At 49.4% G+C, this 20,961-nt stretch overlaps 1 protein-coding gene across 10 annotated transcripts in view; it reads left to right on the plus strand.

The window, feature by feature from the left end:
* HDAC5 (histone deacetylase 5) overlaps nt 1–20,961 on the plus strand; it is a 2,156,790-nt gene that overhangs the window by 1,320,834 nt on the left and 814,995 nt on the right. For 8 of the 10 annotated variants that reach the window (XM_069634322.1, XM_069634324.1, XM_069634323.1 and 5 more), the window contains one exon: nt 13,769–13,903. In XM_069634322.1, the coding sequence (XP_069490423.1) occupies nt 13,769–13,903 (135 nt within the window). The remainder of the gene's footprint in view (nt 1–13,768; nt 13,904–20,961) is intronic. The other 2 variants (XM_069634318.1, XM_069634328.1) reach the window with 1 other exon arrangement.

The following is a 20,961-nucleotide window of genomic DNA, read 5'->3' on the forward strand; positions in this document are numbered from 1 at the left end:
ATCACACACCTGCATCCATTCAAACATTTAGGTGCTCATCAGATCAGTGGGTGACCACTACATCCAACCTTTACAGGCTTTTTCTTAGGTGTTCTCTTCAGACTTGGGATCAGGTCTGATTCCAGACACAATTTACAAACAACTCCTATCTCGATATAGGAACAAAGGCCTTACAACCCCAAGCAAGCAGAGCTATTCCAATATGTTGCTACATCCATAATCATTCTCTCTCGCACAGGAACATCTGGCACATGACTCTGCACTTCACTGTACATGGGAGTCGCTGGTAGGCCATCACTTGGGTACAGCAGTACTGTATCTACTAAAATTGTGTAAGGCTAGCTCCAACCAGTGTGCCTCCCATAACCATTGTTGCTCACATACAGAAAAAAGGTTCCATAATGTATCCTGGTCATGTGACACACAAGATATTTAATCTGTGCAGAGTCCTTAGATTAAGACTCTTAAGGAAATACTGAGGGGAAAGGGTCCATAAACCAGCCAGGAACGTTAGAAGAAACATACAGGGACACCGACAGTGTGGGCATGACCAGTTGGGAGTTTTTGGTTTAATCAGTAAGGTGCTAAAGTGAACCTCTGAACCTGGTGTTTGAAAAGCTCCATTGCATAGAGTACACTAAACAAGTTGTTAGAATGCTGAATAGGTAGGGTGTTAATGTGCCATTCCAGACAAATATGTGAGGTGTTAGATTGATGTATGATTCATTAAGTCTCTAATTTTTACAAATTAGACTTTTTGGTGGCTTTATGAAATCTGAGGTCCCTCTGAAAGCTGCAATTGTTTTAAATCCTAAGTGGAGGAGATCACAGAGCGAGTTGGCCTTGAGGTAGTTCACAGTGTAATTAAAAACCCCTTCCTCAAGTATTTTGTGTGATGCGGCAGGAGAGATGGGTCTGTATGAGGCAGATTGCTTAGGATCTTCAATTTATTTTTTCAATACAGGAATGCCATTGGCTATATTAGAACAGACTGGGAAGATGCATGTGGAGAGGGATAGTTTGGAAGGTGAGGTGAGAGTGGGTTATGGGTGCAAGATCTTGAATTGAATTACTTGTGGTGCAAAGGGGTAGATGGGAGTATAGGTACAGTGTAGGATGTGTTGGAGCGACAAATGGGGAGAAGTGGGTTAAAGAAATAATGTGCTGTGGTGGGAAGGGAGGATGTGGTTCAGGTAGGAAGGAGAGCAGTGCCACATTTTTGTAACCTTTGGGAAAAAGGAGGGAAAATCCTCAGTGAAGGGTGGGAACGAGAGGCAGATAGGGTGTGTTTTTTGGTGAATGTTGAAGCATGGTCTTGTAAGTACATGGGCAATTTTTGCAGGTGGGAGCAACAAGTTTAATGAACTGATTTGGCAGAGTCAAGAGCAGTAGTGAGAGTAAAGAGAGTATTTGCAGGGGGTGAAAAGAGTAGGTGGAGCATCTTTCTTTTTCCACCAGCATTATAGGTAAAGGCATATGGCTGTCCTTCGTTTTACATGGCTTATGAGAGCTGTAGTTGAGATATGGGCTAGAAGGGAAGGAGGAGTGAGCAGTGTGGCGACGAGGATTGAAGAGACTGGTGCAATGGTGATAGCTATAGACTTTAAAGTAAAAGATAGACCTATCTGTCCTTAACTCTAATGGGGTTTACATACCTAAATTATAGAAACTCTGGTGCTCGCCAGCAAGTCTATGAAAGTCCAAATCAAAAAGGCACTGTCTACTCCAAAAGCTCCTATACTATCCCTGACCATATCCAAGCCTGTGTTTCTGCGGCCACAAACGACACTGCTGAACTTTTCAAAATCTGTAAGGAACTTGCCAATCCCACTGCAGTCTCCACGTCACCTCTTCCTCCTCAGGCCCTCCGCACAGCGTTTATCTCCCATTTCACAACAAAGACTCGGGACATCCTGTCCCCTCTCTTCTCCACTCCACTTCCCTCCCTCTTCTCCCCTCTACTCTGCTCCTTCTCACCCATAGCACCGGATGAGGTCATCAAGCCAGTCTGCTCTATGAAAGTCTCCTCAACAGGTGCTTCCCTGCTCCTCCAGAACTATCAAGAACGACATTGCCTCCCTCGCTCCATCCTTGGCTGAGTTCTGTAACCACTATTTTGCCACTGGCTCCTTCCCCTTGCCCTTCAAGCACTCCCTTGTGTATCCCCTCTAAAAGAAGCTGTCTGCAGACCCTTCCTGCCCGGCTAACTACCAGCCTATCTCCACTACCCCCTTCTTTGGCAAACTCCTGGATAAAATGGCAATCTCACAACTAATCCATCACACTGAATCGGCTGGTTGCCTTCATGAGGAAACTGCTCTCCTGAACACTTGTGATGACTTGCTTTCAAACCTCGACTCCAACTCTCCCTCTGACCTCATCCTTGATCTGTCCTCTGCCTTTGGCAGTCTATCGTTCCATCCTCATAAATCGGCTCTGTGATACCTTGGGCATCACGGACCAGGCACTGGATCGTTTGACCTCTTTCCTCTCGAATCGGCCCTCCCAAGTGCAACTAGGCCATTTTCTCTCCTCTACCTCACTCTGGACTTGGGACATCCCTCAGGACTCTATCCACTCACCGTGGCTTTTCAACATTTATTTTGTCCCTCTTGCTCACTTGATCTCCACCTTCTCTCCTCATTTCCAGTGTTATACTAACGAGACACAGCTTTCCTTTAAGCTACCCTCCTCTCCTCCCTCTCTCATTCCCGACTGTCTGACTGCTATTCAAGCATGGTGTGCTGCTAATGATCTCTGCCTTAAAGCCAGTAAGACTGAGATCCTCTCATTAGGACTCCTACCCCCTCCTTCCCTCCTACACTCTAGCTGCCCTCTTTGGGCTCCCTCCCTTCACCCTCATGTGAGGCTAAAAACCTGGGCGTCATCTTGGACTCCTCTCTCCTTCTCATCTCGTATCGCTGACCTTGCCAAGAAGGCACACTTTCAGCTTTACCTCCTCAGAGGCATTCTTCTTTTCCTCGCCTTCCCTTCGAAACCTGCCCTCTTCAACTAATCCAGAATTGGAGTGCGAGATGTATCCTTGGCCTCAAGCCCAGAGACTGCATTTCCCCAGCTCTAAAATCTCTCCCCCAGTTGTTGCAAGGATCAAATTTAAGACCCTATGCATCCTCCACAAGACTGTCTGGAGCAGGGACCTTGCTACATCCAACTTTCTCTCCCTAAATACCTCCCTGGTAGTGTTCTTCGGTCCTCTCGCTGCAAATCTCTCCAGGTCAGACATTTCTCCAAGCAGAGAGTGGGGCTGTGGGGTAGAACTATTCAGCTGGAGCCTGCATCTGGAACGGCCTCCCTGGCCCACTCCGACTTGAGCCGGATATCCTTAAGTTCCCGAAGCTTCTCAAGACCTTGCTTTTCTCCTCCTTCCGTTTCCCCTGCTAGTCTCCTCCTGTCTCCCATGCGACTGGTTGCCTATTCCCTTATGAGCCTTACTGGGTTCAGGCCCTCCTTCGACCAGTCTTCCTCTGCACCCCTTCTTACCAGCACATGCCCTCAGTCCCCATTCTCTGACCAGCTACTGAGGTTGGTCCACCCCCTTTCTTGCACTAGCCTACCCCAACACCTGTCTCCCCTCACATTTGCCCTCCTGGTCTCCCCTCCCTCTTGCCGTTCTCCCCACCCTCTCCCATCCCTTCGTCCCAATCTCCCCACTCCCCCTGCACTTCTTGATGCTGCGCTTGCTCTATCCTAGTGTCACAAGGCTTACCTGGAAACACTTTTTGCTGTATAGGCATCATACAAATGTTCAATAAATAAAAATAAAACAATTACAACAAATAACCAATGTTTGGATTTTTATTGTGACCCAGGATAATGGTTCCCTTCTCCTGGATGAAAGTCTTTCAAATTAAATGCCCAATGAAAGTTCCAAGGTTTCCAAAACAAAGACAGTTCTTTCTACAAGGTTCTCATTGGGCTACAAGAATGACTACCTTCTCCTAGCTGGTTCCTCAGTGTTCCCAAAGCCTTTCATCAAAACTTGCAGTTCTTTCAATCAGAGTTTAGCACATTCCACTTATGTTATACTCTTTAACTGGCCCCCACCAGGACGATGAACATGCTTCCCGAGTCCCTCTCCACTCTCCAGCAGCACACTCTTGTGGAACTGTCCAGGAAATTGTGGTACAAACTGATTTATTTCGTTCTCTGCTTCTTTGCAATTTAGTGTCTCATCTTCGCAGCCCCCTCCCAGACTTGTACTTGTTCCTGTTACATTCGTCCGGGTAACTCTTCACCGGTTTCGCCAGTGGTGGCATGCCCTCTCTTCTGCTTCTTCCTCCATGCTACTTCTGCTGGCTTCTTCTCTCTGCGGACAATTACTGCTGGCGGTCTCTGCGTGGTTGTCGGACCCGATGGTCCACTCATTACACGTCCTGCCACCCCCTTTCCGTCTCTCCAGGTATACTTCACCGGTTCTCAACCAACTCGCAAGACGGTTCCCGGGTGTCCCGCTGTTTTTCTTTAACTTTGGAGACGTGCCTCACTGCAGTCTCCCGAAGCCCAAGGTCAGTGTTACGGGCTTTGATGTGGCCACCTCGCTCGCTGCGTTCTCCTTCTGGATGTAGAACAGCTCTCAGCATACCGGAACCAGCTGTGCCGCCGCCGGTCGGGTCAGGAGACGACAAAGAACTGTCCTCCTTTGCGGTTTATTTATTTCATTTATATGTAGCGCCAAGACCCAGAGGTATAACAGCGATAAGAATACGGTACAGAGTAGGTACAGTAGGCATGTCCAACAAGCATGTTAAAGTTCTGCCAAGAGTCACACGTTTGTTGAACTGGGTTGTTTGTTCTTTCTTTCAGAAGAACGAGTAGGAGGGTTCATCTTGAATATGCTGGGGGAGGGCATTCCAGAGGGCCGTGCAGTGGTGAAGCTGGAGCCCCCAGCTCTCTTTCTAAAAAATTTGGGTGTGACAAGGGCCGAAGAGGAGGAGGAGGAGGAGGAGCAGAGATTCTGAGTGGTGCGTTTCTTTGAGATGTGGTTGGTAAGGTAGGGGGGGGCAGTGTTGTGTTGGCAGCAGTGGGTGATGGTAAGGAGTTTGAATTCGATGCATGCTTTGATGGGGAGCCAGTGTACATCCCATCTGATTTGTGAAATATGATTGGAGCATTTCAGGCCCCAGACTGCTCTGAGTGCGTTGTTTTGTATTAGTTGGCGTTTGTTGATGTTTTTGGTTGAGGTGCCTGCTAAGTTGGCGTTGCAGTAGTCCAATTTTCTACCTATGTTGGCTCTAGCTAGTGTGAGGCAGTTACTAGGGGTAACAAATCTGGAGAGATTGATAAGTTTGAGTAGGCAGCAGAGGAGGCGATTATTTTAACATCTTTCTGTTATGTTATGTTATGTTATGTGCGTGCTTATTACGCGCCGGTAGCCCTACAGGTTTAGTTCTGCATTGAGGTAAACGGCAAGTGTTTTGACGTGGGTGGAGACTGGGATGATGTCACTGTCGATGCAGAAGGAGGTGAAAGCAGGACTGAGGTGTTTGAAGCGGTGTGGGCAGCCCACGATAAGGAGCTCGCTTTTATCATCGTTCAGGCAAAGATGGTGGGTAGCCATCCATGCCCGGATGATGCTGAAAATACAGTTAATGTTAGTAGATTTTGAGAAGGACCTGCGTGTCATCAGCAAAGTTGGTGTGCGATATTGTTAAGGCTATCCAGATGGTTGAAGAGGGGTTTGGTGTACGTGTTGTACAAGGTAGGGGAGAGGCAAGAGCCTTAGGGGATGCCGTGGGAGACAGGGATGGGGGATCAGCTGCTTCAGTGCTCACAAAGATCCTTGTGGATAGTCCAGATAGGAAAGATTTGATCCATAAGGTAGCTTCAGGGGAAAGGTTATAGGATGCGGTAAGCTGTTGGCATAGGATTGCATGATCCACAGAATCAAACTCTGCAGAGAGAGCCAATAGGGGAAGGATGGCAAGCTCCCCATTGTCTCTGATGTGATCAAACTGGATTTTTAGATCCACGGGGACGGATTCAGTGCTTTGTCTGGGTCGGAAACCTGATTGGCGGGAACATAGTGGGTTGTGGGTTTCCAGGTAAATTTGGAGTTGCGAGTAGGCAGTGCGGTCCAGAATTTTGAGGCTGGCGGTAGTTGGTGGGGATAGTGGGGTGTAGGGAGCATTTCTTCAGAAGTGGGGTGACCCAGGCTTCTTTGACAGAGTTGGGAATTGAGTTGGGTTTGAATGATGTGTTAATGAAGCTGGCTATAGACGGAGCCAGGGGTTCTGCATACATTTTAACAATGTGAGCTGGGAATATGTCTCCATAGCAGTTGGAGGCTTTCAGATGCTGGGTGGTGGTGAGGGCTTCAGATGGAGTGATGGCAGAGAATTGAAATTGTGAAGAGTTGGTGGTGGTAGGGGACGAGCGGGGCAGGAGGTAGGTGGGACTTTTGAGGATGGCTTTATCCCTAAGATTCTGAGTTGTGGTGACATGGGCTGATTGGATGAGTGAACACCATGCTTTATTTTTGGGAAATTGTCGGTTGGGGGGCCGGGGTTTCCAGCTCTCTAAGTATTTTGAAGAGTTCTTTGACGTTGGAACTTGCTTCAATGATTCTGTTGTTATAGATATTAGTTTTAGTGACAATGATGACTGTTTTGTAGGTGCTAGTTGAGCGATGGAGGGCAGCTGTATTGATAGATGTGTTTTTTTTTTCTCCAAAGATGTTCAAGGGCACGTTTTGGGAGGGGTGTGTTACAGGAAAGTATCCAGTCAAGGATTCTACCTTTTTCGTGGGTAGGAGACAGGACCAATTGGGTGAAGTTAATCTCTTCAAGGATTGCTGTGAGAGCGGTGTATAAATCTGGTATTAGGCTTGAGGCGGTGGATGACGTGTAGGGGGATGTCGGTGTCGGGCGCGCCAGTGTGGGAGGGTTGTCGGTAAAGGAGTAGTAAATAGATGGTAGTTTGGGGGAAGATTCAATCTTGGCCAGTTGGAGTTCATAGCCTGGGAGACTTTGGAGAGGGGAGGCTCTGATGGGGAGGGTGGATTTGGAGATGATTGCAGCGACTCCTCCTTGGACGTCTTGTCGGTCAGCACGTAGGATGGAATACCCAGTGGGTAGAGTCAGTGATAGAAGGGGTCCTTCTGCTTCATGTAGCCAAGTTTCTGATATGGCTAATATATCAAAGTTGTTGGCTAGTAGGAGGTTGTGGATGTCTGAGGTGTGGGCGCAGATGGAGCAGGCATTGACCAATGCGCATGCAAAGGATTTTGGTAAAATGGGGGTGGGGGGGTGAAGGGGTGTTGGGGGTGATGGGTAGGATGGTAGTTTGCAGTGGGGGAAAAGGTGTAAAGGGGGTTGGGATTTTCAGGGCAGTTGCGTTTGGTCTCTTGAGGGTGGGGGCTCTGTAGTCTAGAACAGAGTCTGTTTAGACGGGCTGAGCCTAGGCAAGGTGCTTAGTAGTCTTTAGGGGGCAGTAGAGGGTGTTAGGAATGTGGTCTCCGGCTGGGAAAGGGAGGGTTATGGAACCTGGAGCATAGTCTGTGTAGTCGGGCTGGGCCCAGGCAGGGTACCAGGTGCTCATGGAGTGGGGTATTGATGGTGATATCGGGTCTGGGTTGGTGAGTTTGGTAGGCGATTTGGGCTTTTTGGAGGGGGTAGTTTGGCTGCTGTGTGGGGTTGGGGAGCCAATCCAGGTCAGGGCGGGTAACCAAGGGAGGGGTGCGGGTGGTAAAGTATTGGCTGTGGGACTGTGATGCCGGGGCGCGGTGGCAGTGGCCAGTTCAGTAAGAGGATGCGAAGGAGTAACAGGAGTTGGGGCGAATACAGTACATTTTGATTATCGGTTGGCATGAGGGGTAAGTTGAGAGACAGCGTGTGCAGTGATACATAGGTTAATAAGAGTATTGCAGTGCATCAACATATTGCGGTCAACATCAGCAGTTGCATTGAACATAGGATGAGTCATATAAACAGTGTAAATATTAGCATTGTAGAAATGGCAAATATGCTTAGAGTTTAAGCATGCAGTTAATGTTGTGGGATAGCATAGTTCATGGCGATTTGTTCTTGTAGATCGGGTGAGCAAGGAGCCCACAGCTCAAATGGGGGGCAGAGTGGATGCCGGGGTAGTGCTGCGGTTGTGCTTGAAGCAAGATAGCCAATAGGGGGCTGGGGGCAGTGGAGCCGGCAGCGTTATTTGCCACTTTCGAGCTGGCACAGCTTGACCGGGGAGGCTGGGTCGTGGCAGCTAACGGTGTGAGTAGGTTGGTAGCAGGGGAGCAGGAGAAGCTGGCATCAGGAGGGGGGGTAGGAAGTAGGTGGTTTTTCGTCAAAGGACCAAAGAGAGCTAATCGAATATATGGGACTAGTGTGTACCCAGGGTGATCGAGGGCGAGTGAGCCAGCAGACGGTGGCAATGAGGTGGTCACAAGCATGGTGGGAAGGATGTTTGGGGTCTTACCTCGTCGGTCTGGATGACTGGAGGTATCTTGGGCCTCAAACCATAAGGAGGTGATGCGGTGTACAGATGACTTTAGAGCAGGGTCTGTAGGCATCACAGTGTCAGTGGCAGCCCGGGGTAGACTGGGAGAGACGGGAGCCTTGGTCACATGCCTTGGCGTAGGGCCTGGCTTCGCCTATTCGATGCAGCAGGCAGCCTATCAGCAGGCTGGTAGATATCTGGTGGTTCCTCACGGTTCACGGACAACGAAATCGGGCTGTGGTGAGCGGCAGCCATCTTTGTAGTGGGTTTAATTCCATTTTGTTCATTTTAAATTGCATGGATGGCCCCAGTGTAGCGTCAGTCCAATTTGACAGCAGCTGATCGAGCATTCCTCCCGATTGATTGTAGCACTCTCAAGCTCTTCTTCGTCCCTGTACCTATTACATCAGGGGGGTTTGATATTCTACAATATTCTACCTTGTCCGTGAAGCCAGCGGTGTGGGCTGCAGTCTCAAAACCCACATTCATGTGATGTTTCTTTTCAATCTTATGTTCAATAAACCATCAGTACAAATAGTGTTGCTTATATGTTAGTCTTGGTTTATTATTTCAACTAGTATTTAATGATTAGTAACCAATAATTGCAGATGCATCCGAAATGCATCCGAAATGGGGCTTATGCATTTCAGACATAATAGTCCTTCTTCACGGCCAATATTTCCTAATGCTATCGGACCAAAATTAACATCCACATGCGAGAATTATGTTTCACATACAGTCACCATAAATGGCCAATCGATTGGATGAGTTATACCAAACATGGTCAGAAAACGTTCAAATATTTGGCCAAAATACAATAAATTGGTGTGCATATTAGTGCAATGCAATTTGGTCAATCCATATTGGAGTAAAACATCATTGCCAGGAAGTAGCGTGGAACAATATACCTCCATACATGTATAAGAATCATTGGAGTATTCATCATATTTCAAGGTTGTTCCAACATATTGAAGTGTTAGCATGAGAATAAGGAATCATAACATTTCATTATATCCAGTGACACATCCAGTGACATATCCAGTCTCTATCCACACTGGGAAACTTGACAAGAAATACCACTCGTTCTCCATTGACAATATCCCCATCACAGTTTCTCAAACAATCAAGACTTTGGGCGTGTACCTTGAACCTAGCCTTACCATGGACAGGCAGGTCAATGACATCACCTCCTCTGCAGCATATCACTCTAAACTGATCAATGCTGTCAGGCCATTCTTGTCCCAACAGAACTGCATCACCATAGCTAGAGCCATCATCGGCTCCAGACTGGACTATTGCAATGCCCTCTTTGTCGGAACTTTGCAAAAAAACCTGGTGAAACTTCAGATTGCCCAAAATAATGCCTTAAGGGCCGCAACAGGCATCTCAAGCAGGGAGCACATTTCTGGTGTCAGGAGGCAGGTACACTGGCTTCCCATCAAGGAAAGGGCTGTGTTTAAAACACTTGCCCTAACACATAAATGTCTTCACGGTCTGGCACCTTTGTACCTAGCGCAGAGGATCACCAAACAAACAGCTTCTAGACCTTCAAGGTCCACCTATGTCAACGGTATCACGGTTTCTCACACGCGCAGAGTGCGTGCGGGAGGCGCAAGCTTCCCAACTGGCTGCAACCATGTCGAACAACCTCCCAGCACAGATCCGATCCATCGACTCACGCAGTATTCCGCAAGGCCTTAAAAACTAGGCTCTTTGTCTAATGAGCTTATCCCTATGAGTCCTGTATTACATTTTCTACCCTTCATTACCCTTTGACCACATTTTGCATGAATATGTCACTCTTTTCTATGCAGTAGACAGTACTATGTAACAAAAACTGTGTAAACAATTGTAACCTAACACACTGTATGTAAGCACTATTCTTGGGCCGCTTATTGTAACCCTCAAGCAAGCCTTTTTAAGCATCCTTTAAAGCGCCTCGATGCCTGTGGGCTGTAGTGCGCTCTACAAATCAAAAATAAATAAATTATAACATTCATAGGTACGTGATATTTTGACAGAAGCAAAAATAGTGGGATCAAAAACAGAAAAGACTTAACAGTCAATTGCTAAAGACAATATGCCGACCGTAATTTGCATGTAAAGTAACTGTGATTTACTAACCTGATTACTTGATGTGAGAATCTGACGAAAGTAAAAAAGTGGAATTGGAAAGGAGCACATGTAGCGTGACCAAAGAAATGGTGAGTACAGGGGTGTGTTTCTTACCTATTCTGTACGCAATGTAAAAATAGTGCGTGAATGGCTCAGCGTTCAGAGAGGTGAGCCGCTGATTGCCTCGATTAGGTTACTGTGAAAAAACGTATAGCTGCGTTGAGGATCCCAATTGTAGTGACGGATAGTAAATTAGCGTGTGGAATCTTACCCTAATCGCGTGTAATCAGTGTAAATCCGAAGCCGCCTGAACGCTCGTACTGCTGGGTTGTATATATGGGTTAGGGACGGTTGTTATGACAACCATCAGTAATGCAGTGTTGGAGAGAGCGGCCATCCTAGAATGGTCTGTCTCTGACTAAATAGGGTCATATTGAATGTGATGCTGACTACAACAAACTGAATAACAATACGGCTTTGTCCAAAACGAGAATATATTGCAGTAAAAATGTCATGATTGTAAGTAAGCTGGGTAGTGACCAAATTTGTCACGTGTTGCATAACTAACAGATTTGGGATATCTGAAATAAGGGTTTCAAAACACGGTTAAGGCTGCAGGGTACTATTACTTATGATACCTGTCATGATATACTTGAAATAATCGTGTGTTGATAATCAATGTCCGGAATGTTTAATACCACTATATATCTGGAGAGTTCATGTAATGTCAGTGCCAGTGGCTCGTATCTGATGAGTATGTTGGTAATGTCAAAAATGTCAAACTAGTAATGGTATTAGTGTAAAGGTCCTGGTGACGAGTACTGTTCCAACCTTTGTCTATGAATTCAACCAATTATACTTGCAAATGGTGCTACAGATGTTACAATTCATAATTACACTGCTAAGTGATCACTGTACACTGATTAGTACTCAATAAACAATGAAAGCGCTTGATTGATTAAGCTTCAAAATGGGACTGCAAATGTTACAGTTCATTATTCTGCTGTTCAGTATTAAATCCATAAGAAAATGAGAAAAAATAAGTAAAAGCAAGAGGAAGAGAGAAACTTAACGGAGAAAAGTTTCAAAAAATATATCAAAACATCATAGTGTCCTGGTGTTTCAATTTTCTTCCTCATTCAATATGTAGCTTTCCAATACTAAATGAGCACTGATTGGCAATCTCGAAGTGAAGCAACAAAAACAGAAACAGATATGCAGAATGCAAGCTTGAGGGCTTGAAGACTTATGTCTAGTCTATGATGCAGTTCTCTGTAGATATCCTGTTGCTATGAGCAAAGTTTATAGAAAGCAACTCAAGTCGAACGCTTCATTAATTCCACCTGGTGCGAGAGCATCTGGTTTCTCGATCCAGAAATCCTCCTTTTGTGCTCTTAATTTCTTGAGGCTACTACTCTAGCCTCTGGTCTGTACAACTTCTAATACAAGAAACCGTAACTGTGTTATTGAGCGTCCATTCTCTTTAAAGTGTCTGGCCACCGCTAATGATTGTTATTTGAGATAAAAGATTTGTGTTCATTAATCCGCGACCTCAATTTCCTTGACGTTTCACCCACATAGTATTTCCCGCAAGGGCATTTGATTGCATAGATAACATTTTCAGAAAGGCATGTGGCATGGTATTTCAATTTTATTTTTTCTCCTGTCCTGGGATGTGACACGATGGTACTCTTGATGACATTATTACAAATGCCACAACTCATGCATGGTTAAGTTCCGGGATGTTTATCAGCAATCTTGTGTGATGATTTGTCTTGTGTGTCCACTATCATATTGCGAAGGTTGTTGCTTTTCTGGTACACAAAAGCAGGTGGATGTGGGAATAGATCTTTGATTCTGTTGTCACTGATTAATATGCTCCATTGGTTTAGAATGCGCTCTTTAATTTGTCTACTTTGAATTGAGTATTTAGTCACGAAAACCAAGTCAGGACTTGTACATTGAGGTTTGTTCTGTAAAAGTCGGTCATGTTGCACTGTGTTACAGTTAGTCCATTACCATATAGCGAAGTATGGAAGGTGTGTCTGAAAAATACCCTGTTCCATGCAGTTTATGGTGTTAAAAAGAAATCCTATTCCAGACTGCTCCCTTTGCTGAAGTTTGAGGGTTGTATACTAATTGACCTTTTCACAATTGACCTCGGGAGAATAGAATTCGGGAGAATTTACCTAATTTAGAATGTCAATTAGGACATATATGTGGGGGGGGCACCCCCCGCAACCTCCGCCCAATCCAAACCCCCCCCCCCGCAACCTCCCACCTAATCCCCTTATATTATTTATAATCCAAAACCAACCCAATACATACATAAAATAACTAAAATAATATAAAGGTCAATTGTGCAGAAGGTCAATTAGGACCACTATAATTAGATCAATTGTGCAGAAGGTCAATTGTAAAAGGTCAATTTGGGTAATACCAGTTTGAGTGTATGATGTGTCAGAATAAGACCTCATTCCCCACAGCCTAACGTGGGAGCTGTTTGATGGAAGCCAAAGGCCCCTAATTGTGAAGGATGTGCAAGAACAGATTGACACCATTTTGGACAATTGGGCAATGAGAACTTTGGGATTATATGGGAAATGGCAAAGAAACGTGTCGGTAATCCCATATTTTACTGACAACCTTGCATTGTTCATAATGTGATTGAGCCATACTGAACGTTTGCATCCTTATTCACTACTGGATGATTGTCAGGAGTGACTGGTCATTGAGTTGCTAACATTATTTTAGTGGTTAATGGATGTTCGAAGGGTTTACGATTATTTGGTCCGCTCTAGACCACTTTCCTAGGCCCGCCCTTGTCACAGACTAGCCATTCTATGTGATGTGAGGCATGCAAAAATCAATATTTTCTGGTATAAGTATGACTCTGAAGGAATCGCTCCAGATCTTTCATTAACACTTTTCCAAACATGGCATGATTTGTACTTAAGTGCACCACCAAAGAATCTTAGACTCTGCAAGTTAACGGGTTTCCATTCATGTGGCCACCATGTAGACCAAGTTGAACCCTAAAGGAGCTCCGCTCAGGAGAATTGAGTTTGGTACCTGGCTGACATTGTCCATGCTTCTGAGAAAAGTAATCTTGTGGCACGCTGTAAGAGGAGGACATTTTTGTGGTACTGCATATTTTACCTTGTCTCTTTCTTCCACTCTCCACCCCCCTCTGTAGCAGATGCACCCCCAACACAGAGCCTTAAATTTGGATGGATCATCCAGCCAGCTGGGCCTGTATACATCCCCCTCACTGCCTAACATCTCCCTGGGACTGCAGGCTACCGTCACCGTGACAAATTCGCACCTTAACGTGAGTACGGAGAGACATACGCATGCAAGCCACATGTTCCACCTCCTTTTAAATCTCCTCTCCCTCCTCCCTTTTTCTAATCCCTTCCATGTGTAGTTGCAGTGTGATGCATGTTAAACTGCATGCTCAAAGCTAACCTGTGAGGCTATCACTATGCAAAGGAACCGTAGCATTTGGCCATGAAGGTAAATACTCCCATGTAAGTCGCCAGTGCCTTCTCAGGAGAATTGCTTTTTAAGGCAAGAACTCTAAACAAATCTATAGACATCAGCAGCTCTAATAATGCACTGAAATATGTAGTGTGTTTTCTCCAGCATGGGGTCTGGCATGGATTCACATGCTCATGAATATTCCCCGTCGTCAGGCTGGGAATCCTCGGTAAAGAAAAAAGAACCAGTATCAGTTTCGTTTCTGATCTGTCTTTCGTAGTAATAACCAATCACTGGTCTCTGCGTCATACTGACCACAGCCAATGACTGCCCTCTACCTAAGCACCGCCTCTGGCAGCCATCTTCAGATTTTTACCGCACGTTCATGTGTTGGGATCCTCGTGCTATTGCTCTCGAGCGTTAGTGCTATTTTTTCACGTTTTTCTCAACAACTTCATTTTTTTCGGTCAAAAGAGCCTCAAGCTCCACCGACTCTCCATCCGATCAACGGGGACCCGTGTCGGATTCGTCTGCGCCCCTCAAGGGTGAAGATTTCGTCGAGCTACGCTTTTGGAGGACTCCAGAAGTTTCTCAGGCCCGGACATGGCCCAGGAGAAGGGAAGCTCGACGCCCGGAAAGCTGTTCAGGATCTGCCCTGGATGCCAGCTGCAGAACGTCTTTAAGGAGGACTAACACTCCTTTTGTCTCTACTGCTTACATGAGGACAAGACGCACGTGGAGAAGGATTGTGCGTTTTGCGGCAACATGTCGGAGCGGACCATGAAGGACCGCCATCAACGTCTCGCCAACTGGCTGGAAGGGAAGAGCCCGTCAGGCGAGAAGAAGAGGAAGAAATCCGAGCGGTCTTCTAAGACCTTTGAGGACGCCCCGGCGACGGGGGTCCAACACAAGGCCAAGCACCGCGAGTCCGCTGGCACCGGGAGCGCCAAACGGTCGGGCTCTACGGGCGCCAAGCAGGGCGCACCCTCCCCGGCACCTTCAGCCACGAGCCAACGCTCTGGGTCGGGTAAGAGGAAGGGCGAGCACCCGGCGAAGCTCCTGGAGAGGCCCCGGTCGAGCTCGAAGGCCCCATCGGAGGGGGAGCGAGGCAGTGTCCCCCCCCCCTCAAGGATAAGGCGGTGAGCGCACCTAAGGTGGTGAAGGCCTTAATCCATCCGGCCAAGCCCTCTATCGATACTGTCGCGGCGGCCCTGGCTCAGCCTGTGGAGGCTACACCAGTGGTGGCGACCTCGGGGCTCAGAGTCTCCCTGCCACCTCGGAGGGAGTCCTCTTTTGTGCCCATCGATAGGACCCCCGTGAAACCCCCGGCGGGGAAGAAAAAGGGGGGGCAGGGTGTCGTCGTAGATTCGGCCTCAACCTCAGAGGAAGAGCTGATTGAGGTCTTAAGCCACGGCCTTGGCGTGGAAGAAGACCGGCCCGTCGGGATGGATCCCGACGCAGGTGACGACGACATCGTCGAGGGTGCCGACGGGGCCCCTGATCGCCCGTCGGATTCCCCTCTGCCAGTGCCGCAAGACAACTCGGCGGCCATTTTGTTGGCCATACAGTCCTTATGTTCAGAGATAAGGACGAGACTACCGTTGCCGACGGAGGAACCTCTCCCGTCGGGGGATCCTGAACCGGGACCTTCTGGTGCTCCCCCGCCCAAGAAAAGAAGGATTCACCCTCCACCTCCTTTTCAGCCGTCGCGCCCCGTCCAGCCCTCCTCCCCGTCCACCCGAGGGGATGATACAGGGACTGATACGGCAGCGACAGGTACGGACGACGAGGTATACGACGAGGATCTACCGTCGTCACCTCCCACCAGGGCTTCTCCGCCCGACGAGATTGGATCGTTCCACTCCATGATCGCCAGGGCATCCGAGCTTTTCCAACTCTGCCCTGAGGAGAAGAAAAAGGAAGGATTCCTTTATCAACGGCGCGAGGCCAAGAGGAAGACGGTCCTCGCGGTGCCTCTACTGGACGACATTTGGGATGAGGGCCTCGCCCTCCTCAAGAACCCTTCCATGACGCCAGCTAGAAGAGACCGGTACGAGAAGAAGTACCGGGTCCCGGACGCGGCCCCCCTGTGCCTCCGGGCGCAGCCTACCCCGGACTCCGTCGTCTCCGCGGCGGCCAGGAAGAAAGCGGGGGGGGGTGCGGCCTCCACATCGACTTCCCCACGGGACGGCGAGGGAAAGAAATTGGACGCTATGGGACGCAGGGTCATCTCGTCGGCAGCGACGACGATTAAAGCGGCCAACGCCTTGGCTATCGTGGCCCGCTACGACAGGGAGCTATGGTGCAAACTGGCTCCCCTGCTGGACTTCCTACCGGACGACAAGAGGGCGGATGCCCTGGAGATCCTACAGGAAGGCGAGGTGGCGTCGGACCACGCCATCACTATTGCGACGGACATCGCCGACACTGGGTTTCGTCAGTTGGGCAACGGCGTGTGCCTTAGGCGGCGTGGATGGCTCAAGGCTACGGACTTCCGTCAAGACGTACAGACCAGAGTCCTGGACATGCCGTTCGATGGGAACAACCTGTTTGGGAAAACAGTGGACGATTCCCTCCAGGCCATTAAAGCGGACACTGAGACGGCCCGGGCCCTTGGGGTTCTGCAGCAACGACGGACGCCCTTTCGGAGCAGCGGAGGCAAGGGCGCCTCCAAAGGTTCCGGCGGCGGTTTCTCCACCTACCGTCAAGCGGCCCGCTCGTCGTCTCAGGAGGCCTACAGAGGACGAGGCAAGTCTGGCAGACCCTGCCGTCGTCGCCAAGGAGGTCAAGGCGGCAAAGCCTCGTCGAAACAGGATTGAACTGGACGTGGGGTCGGGCCCCCACCGAAGCACCCCAGTGGGAGGCCGGCTGGCAAGCTTCGTCAGCGTGTGGGAGTCCATCTCCACCGACCGTTGGGTGCTGGACGCCTTAGCCCGGGGCCACGCGCTCGAGTTTCAAAGAAGGTGCCCGCGCGTCCCCCCCGTGGCCAGGAAAGAGCTTCACGTCCCTCAGCTTCTCCTGGAGGTAAAGGCGATGCTCAGGAAGGGCGTCATCGAAATCGTCCCAAAGAGGCTTCGGGGCTCCGGAGTTTACTCGAGATACTTCCTCGTGAAGAAGAAGACGGGAGGATGGCGCCCCATCCTAGACCTGCGACGTCTGAACAAGTTCGTCAAGGCGCAGAAGTTCCGGATGGTCACCCTCCAGCACGTCCTGGGGCAGCTGGAGGAAGGAGACTTCCTGTCGTCGTTGGATTTGGAGGATGCCTACTTCCATATTCCCATCCTAAAGGGGCACCGAAAATTCCTCAGGTTTGTGGTCCAAGGGCGTCACTACCAGTTCAAAGCCCTCCCCTTCGGACTACGGTCGGCACCCAGGGTATTCACCAAGTGCCTTGCACCGGTGGCGGCGCAGCTGCGCCGCGAGGGGATCCACGTCTACCCCTACCTGGACGACTGGCTCATCCGAGCCAAGACGAGGGAGCCCGCCGTGGAGCACACGGCAAGGACCGTCCAACTTCTCACGGACCTGGGATTCTCCATGAACTACGCCAAGTCCCACCTGGTACCCGCGCAAAACGCACTGTTTCTGGGAGCGAAGCTCGACACAGTGTCCCTTCTGGCCTCCCCGTCGGAGGAAAGGACCAGGTCCATCCTGGGCAAGGTACAGCGGATGTTGGTTTCCGACGCGGCCAAGGTGAGGTCCATCAAGTCCCTCCTCGGAATGATGTCTTCTTGCATCTACCTCATTCCCATGTGCAGGCTCCGGATGCGCCCGTTGCAGGAGTTCCTGGACGCGCGCTGGATCCAAACGACGGGCGGCTTCGAGGAGAGGATCACACTCGACGAGAGTTTCCGCCGAGCGGTCCGGTGGTGGGGCAACCGCGCGCATCTGACGGCGGGCATGGACTTCCAGACCCCAGACCACCAGGAGACAGTGACCACGGATGCCTCCCTGGAAGGGTGGGGAGCGCACACCGAAAATCTGCACGCGAGAGGCCTTTGGCTCCCGACAGAGAAGTTCCTCCATATCAACGTCCTGGAGCTCCGTGCAGTGTTCTGGGCCCTCAGGTCCTTCCTTCCGTCCCTCAAGGGCAAGGTGGTGAGGATCTTCACCGACACCACCACCACCATGTTTTACATCAGGAAACAGGGCGGAACCAGGTCTCCAGCGCTGTCCAAGGAGGCCCAGGACCTGTGGCATTGGGCCGTCGCCCAAAGGATGTTTCTGGTGCCGTTTCATCTGGCAGGGATAAAAAACACCATCGCCGACTCACTCAGCAGGGAGCTGCGCTCGTGCCACGAGTGGGAACTACGGCAGGATCTGGTGGATCGCCTCTTCCGACGGTGGGGCACACCCCAGATCGACCTGTTTGCGACGGCGACGAACTCCAAGTGCCGGAGGTTCGCCAGCAGGTTTCCCCAGGCGAGGAGCATGGGCAATGCCTTCTCGTTCCCCTGGGAGGGCCTGTTCCTCTACGCGTTCCCTCCTTTGCCACTGCTAATCCGGCTCGTCAACCAGCTCAAGAGGTCACGGTGCAGGATGATCCTCGTCGCACCTGCGTGGCCGAGGCAGATATGGTTCCCGGACCTTCTGGACTTGTCAGCGTCCCCGCCAATCAAGCTGCCGGTGGACGCGGATCTACTCTCCAGGGAAGGAGACGCCAACCTCCACCACGACCCGAAATCGCTGAACTTGCAGGCCTGGCTCCTGCAGCGCTAGAGTTTGGAGGATACGACATACCGGCCGACTGCAGAGAGGTTCTTGCAAAGGCCAGGGCGTCCTCGACTCTTAAATGCTACGGACACAAATGGAAGAGGTTCTCTGTCTGGTGCCACGCACAGAAGATTAACCCTCTACGGATTACGGCTCCCCAGGTACTGCCGTACCTGCTGACGCTGGCCAAAGCTGGACTGGCACACGCGTCCATCAAGATTCATCTTGCTGCGATCTCCCGATACACCAGAACCACGGGCCGGACGTCCTTGTGGTCTCATCGTCTGGTGAAAGAGTTCATGAAGGGACTGTTCAGATCGTTCCCGCCGGTGAAGGCGCCGGCCCCGGCGTGGGAGCTCAACGTGGTGCTGACCAAGCTCATGGGACCTCCGTTCGAGCCTCTGCACTCGGCCCGTTGAAGTTTCTGTCGTGGAAAACAGAGTTTCTTGTGGCCATCACCTCCGCACGACGGGTGGGAGAGATCAAGGCCCTTTCCTGCAAGGCCCCGTACTTGACTTTTCTCGACACGAGGGTAGTGCTCAGGACGCACCCCTCCTTCATGCCCAAGGTTCCGTCGGACTTCCATCTCAACGAACCCTTGGTGTTGCCTATGTTCTTCCCGTCGCCTTCGTCGCCGGCTGAGAGGACTTTGCACTCGCTGGATGTGGCTAGAGCGCTGAAGTTCTACGTGGACCGCACGAAGTGTTTTCGGAAGACGTCACAACTCTTTGTGAACTTTGGACCTGTCAATCAGGGGAAGGCTCTCTCGAAGGCTTCCATTTCCAGATGGCTCTCCGGCTGTATCATGTACTGTCATCGGTTGGCAAACCGACCGCTGGCTGGCCGTCCGAGAGCCCATTCCACCAGAGCGATCGCAGCTACCACGGCGTTCCTTTCTGGTGTGCCCCTGCTGGACATATGCAGGGCTGCTACGTGGAGGTCGACGCACACCTTCACGAAATTCTACTGCGTCGATCGGGATTCCAGGGAGGAGTCCAGGGTCGGCCAAGCAGTGCTGCGCAACCTGTTCGCCTGAGGTGAGCCTGGTGAGGAGGTAAGATTGCTTGATGTTGAGTTTGATGTAATGCTTAATGTTGAGCCTTTGCCACCTCCCGTGGTTGTGCATGTGTGTACTGCTATGTATTCTTTATTCATGAGCATGTGAATCCATGCCAGACCCCATGCTGGAGAAGGAACAAGTTACTTACCTGTAACTGTTGTTCTCCAGCATGGGTCTGGCATGGATTCACATGCAAACCCTCCCGCCTACCCCTCTGCGGCTCTTCACTTGGTCATACTGCTACTTCACGTGCTTCCAAATCTGAAGATGGCTGCCAGAGGCGGTGCTTAGGGAGAGGGCAGTCATTGGCTGTGGTCAGTATGACGCAGAGACCAGTGATTGGTTATTACTACGAAAGACAGATCAGAAACGAAACTGATACTGGTTCTTTTTTCTTTACCGAGGATTCCCAGCCTGACGACGGGGAATATTCATGGGCATGTGAATCCATGCCAGACCCATGCTGGAGAACAACAGTTACAGGTAAGTAACTTGTTCCTTATGTGCAGCTTAACCGCAAGTTTGGTGTTGATAATTTTGCTGTGCTAGTCCGCTTCGTAAGATATGGTGGAAGGATTACACACTACTTTAGTGTTGATGCACAATTGACCTGTTCATTTGCACACAAATAGAGTTTTTCAGAATTTTGCATAAGACTGTTTTTCTGGTAGTGTTTATTGGCACAGCTGAATGAAATAGGATGGTGGTTGCTTGTAGGAAGGCAATACATTCTACAATAGTGATGTACAGCATGGTTACATGCCTAATCGGGTGACCTGTATTACAATGTGGAGGCACACTCTGTGCTTGACATGCAGGATCTTGTACTTGTAAACATGACATGCAGTAAATGTGCACACAATGTGCCCTTCATTGAATATTGATTGGGCATATGATGCATGTATTGTATGGTTACAAAATTAACATCCATTGTAGTGTGGTTACTTATTTGTAATCCATAATGCAGTGTGTTTGTATGTGTTGTGTATTATAGGTTGTTGGCAATATTTGTTCATGGTCACTCACAGAACATGACATTGTTTCCTGTGTGCTTATTTGCATGGTGCATTGCTTTTTCTAATTTCTACTGACATGTGATGTCACCTTTGAAATTGACCATATTAATTTAGTGAGAA

Source organism: Ambystoma mexicanum, chromosome 13, assembly GCF_040938575.1.
Source record: "Ambystoma mexicanum isolate Mex_15411 chromosome 13, UKY_AmexF1_1, whole genome shotgun sequence".
Classification (NCBI taxonomy): domain Eukaryota; kingdom Metazoa; phylum Chordata; class Amphibia; order Caudata; family Ambystomatidae; genus Ambystoma; species Ambystoma mexicanum.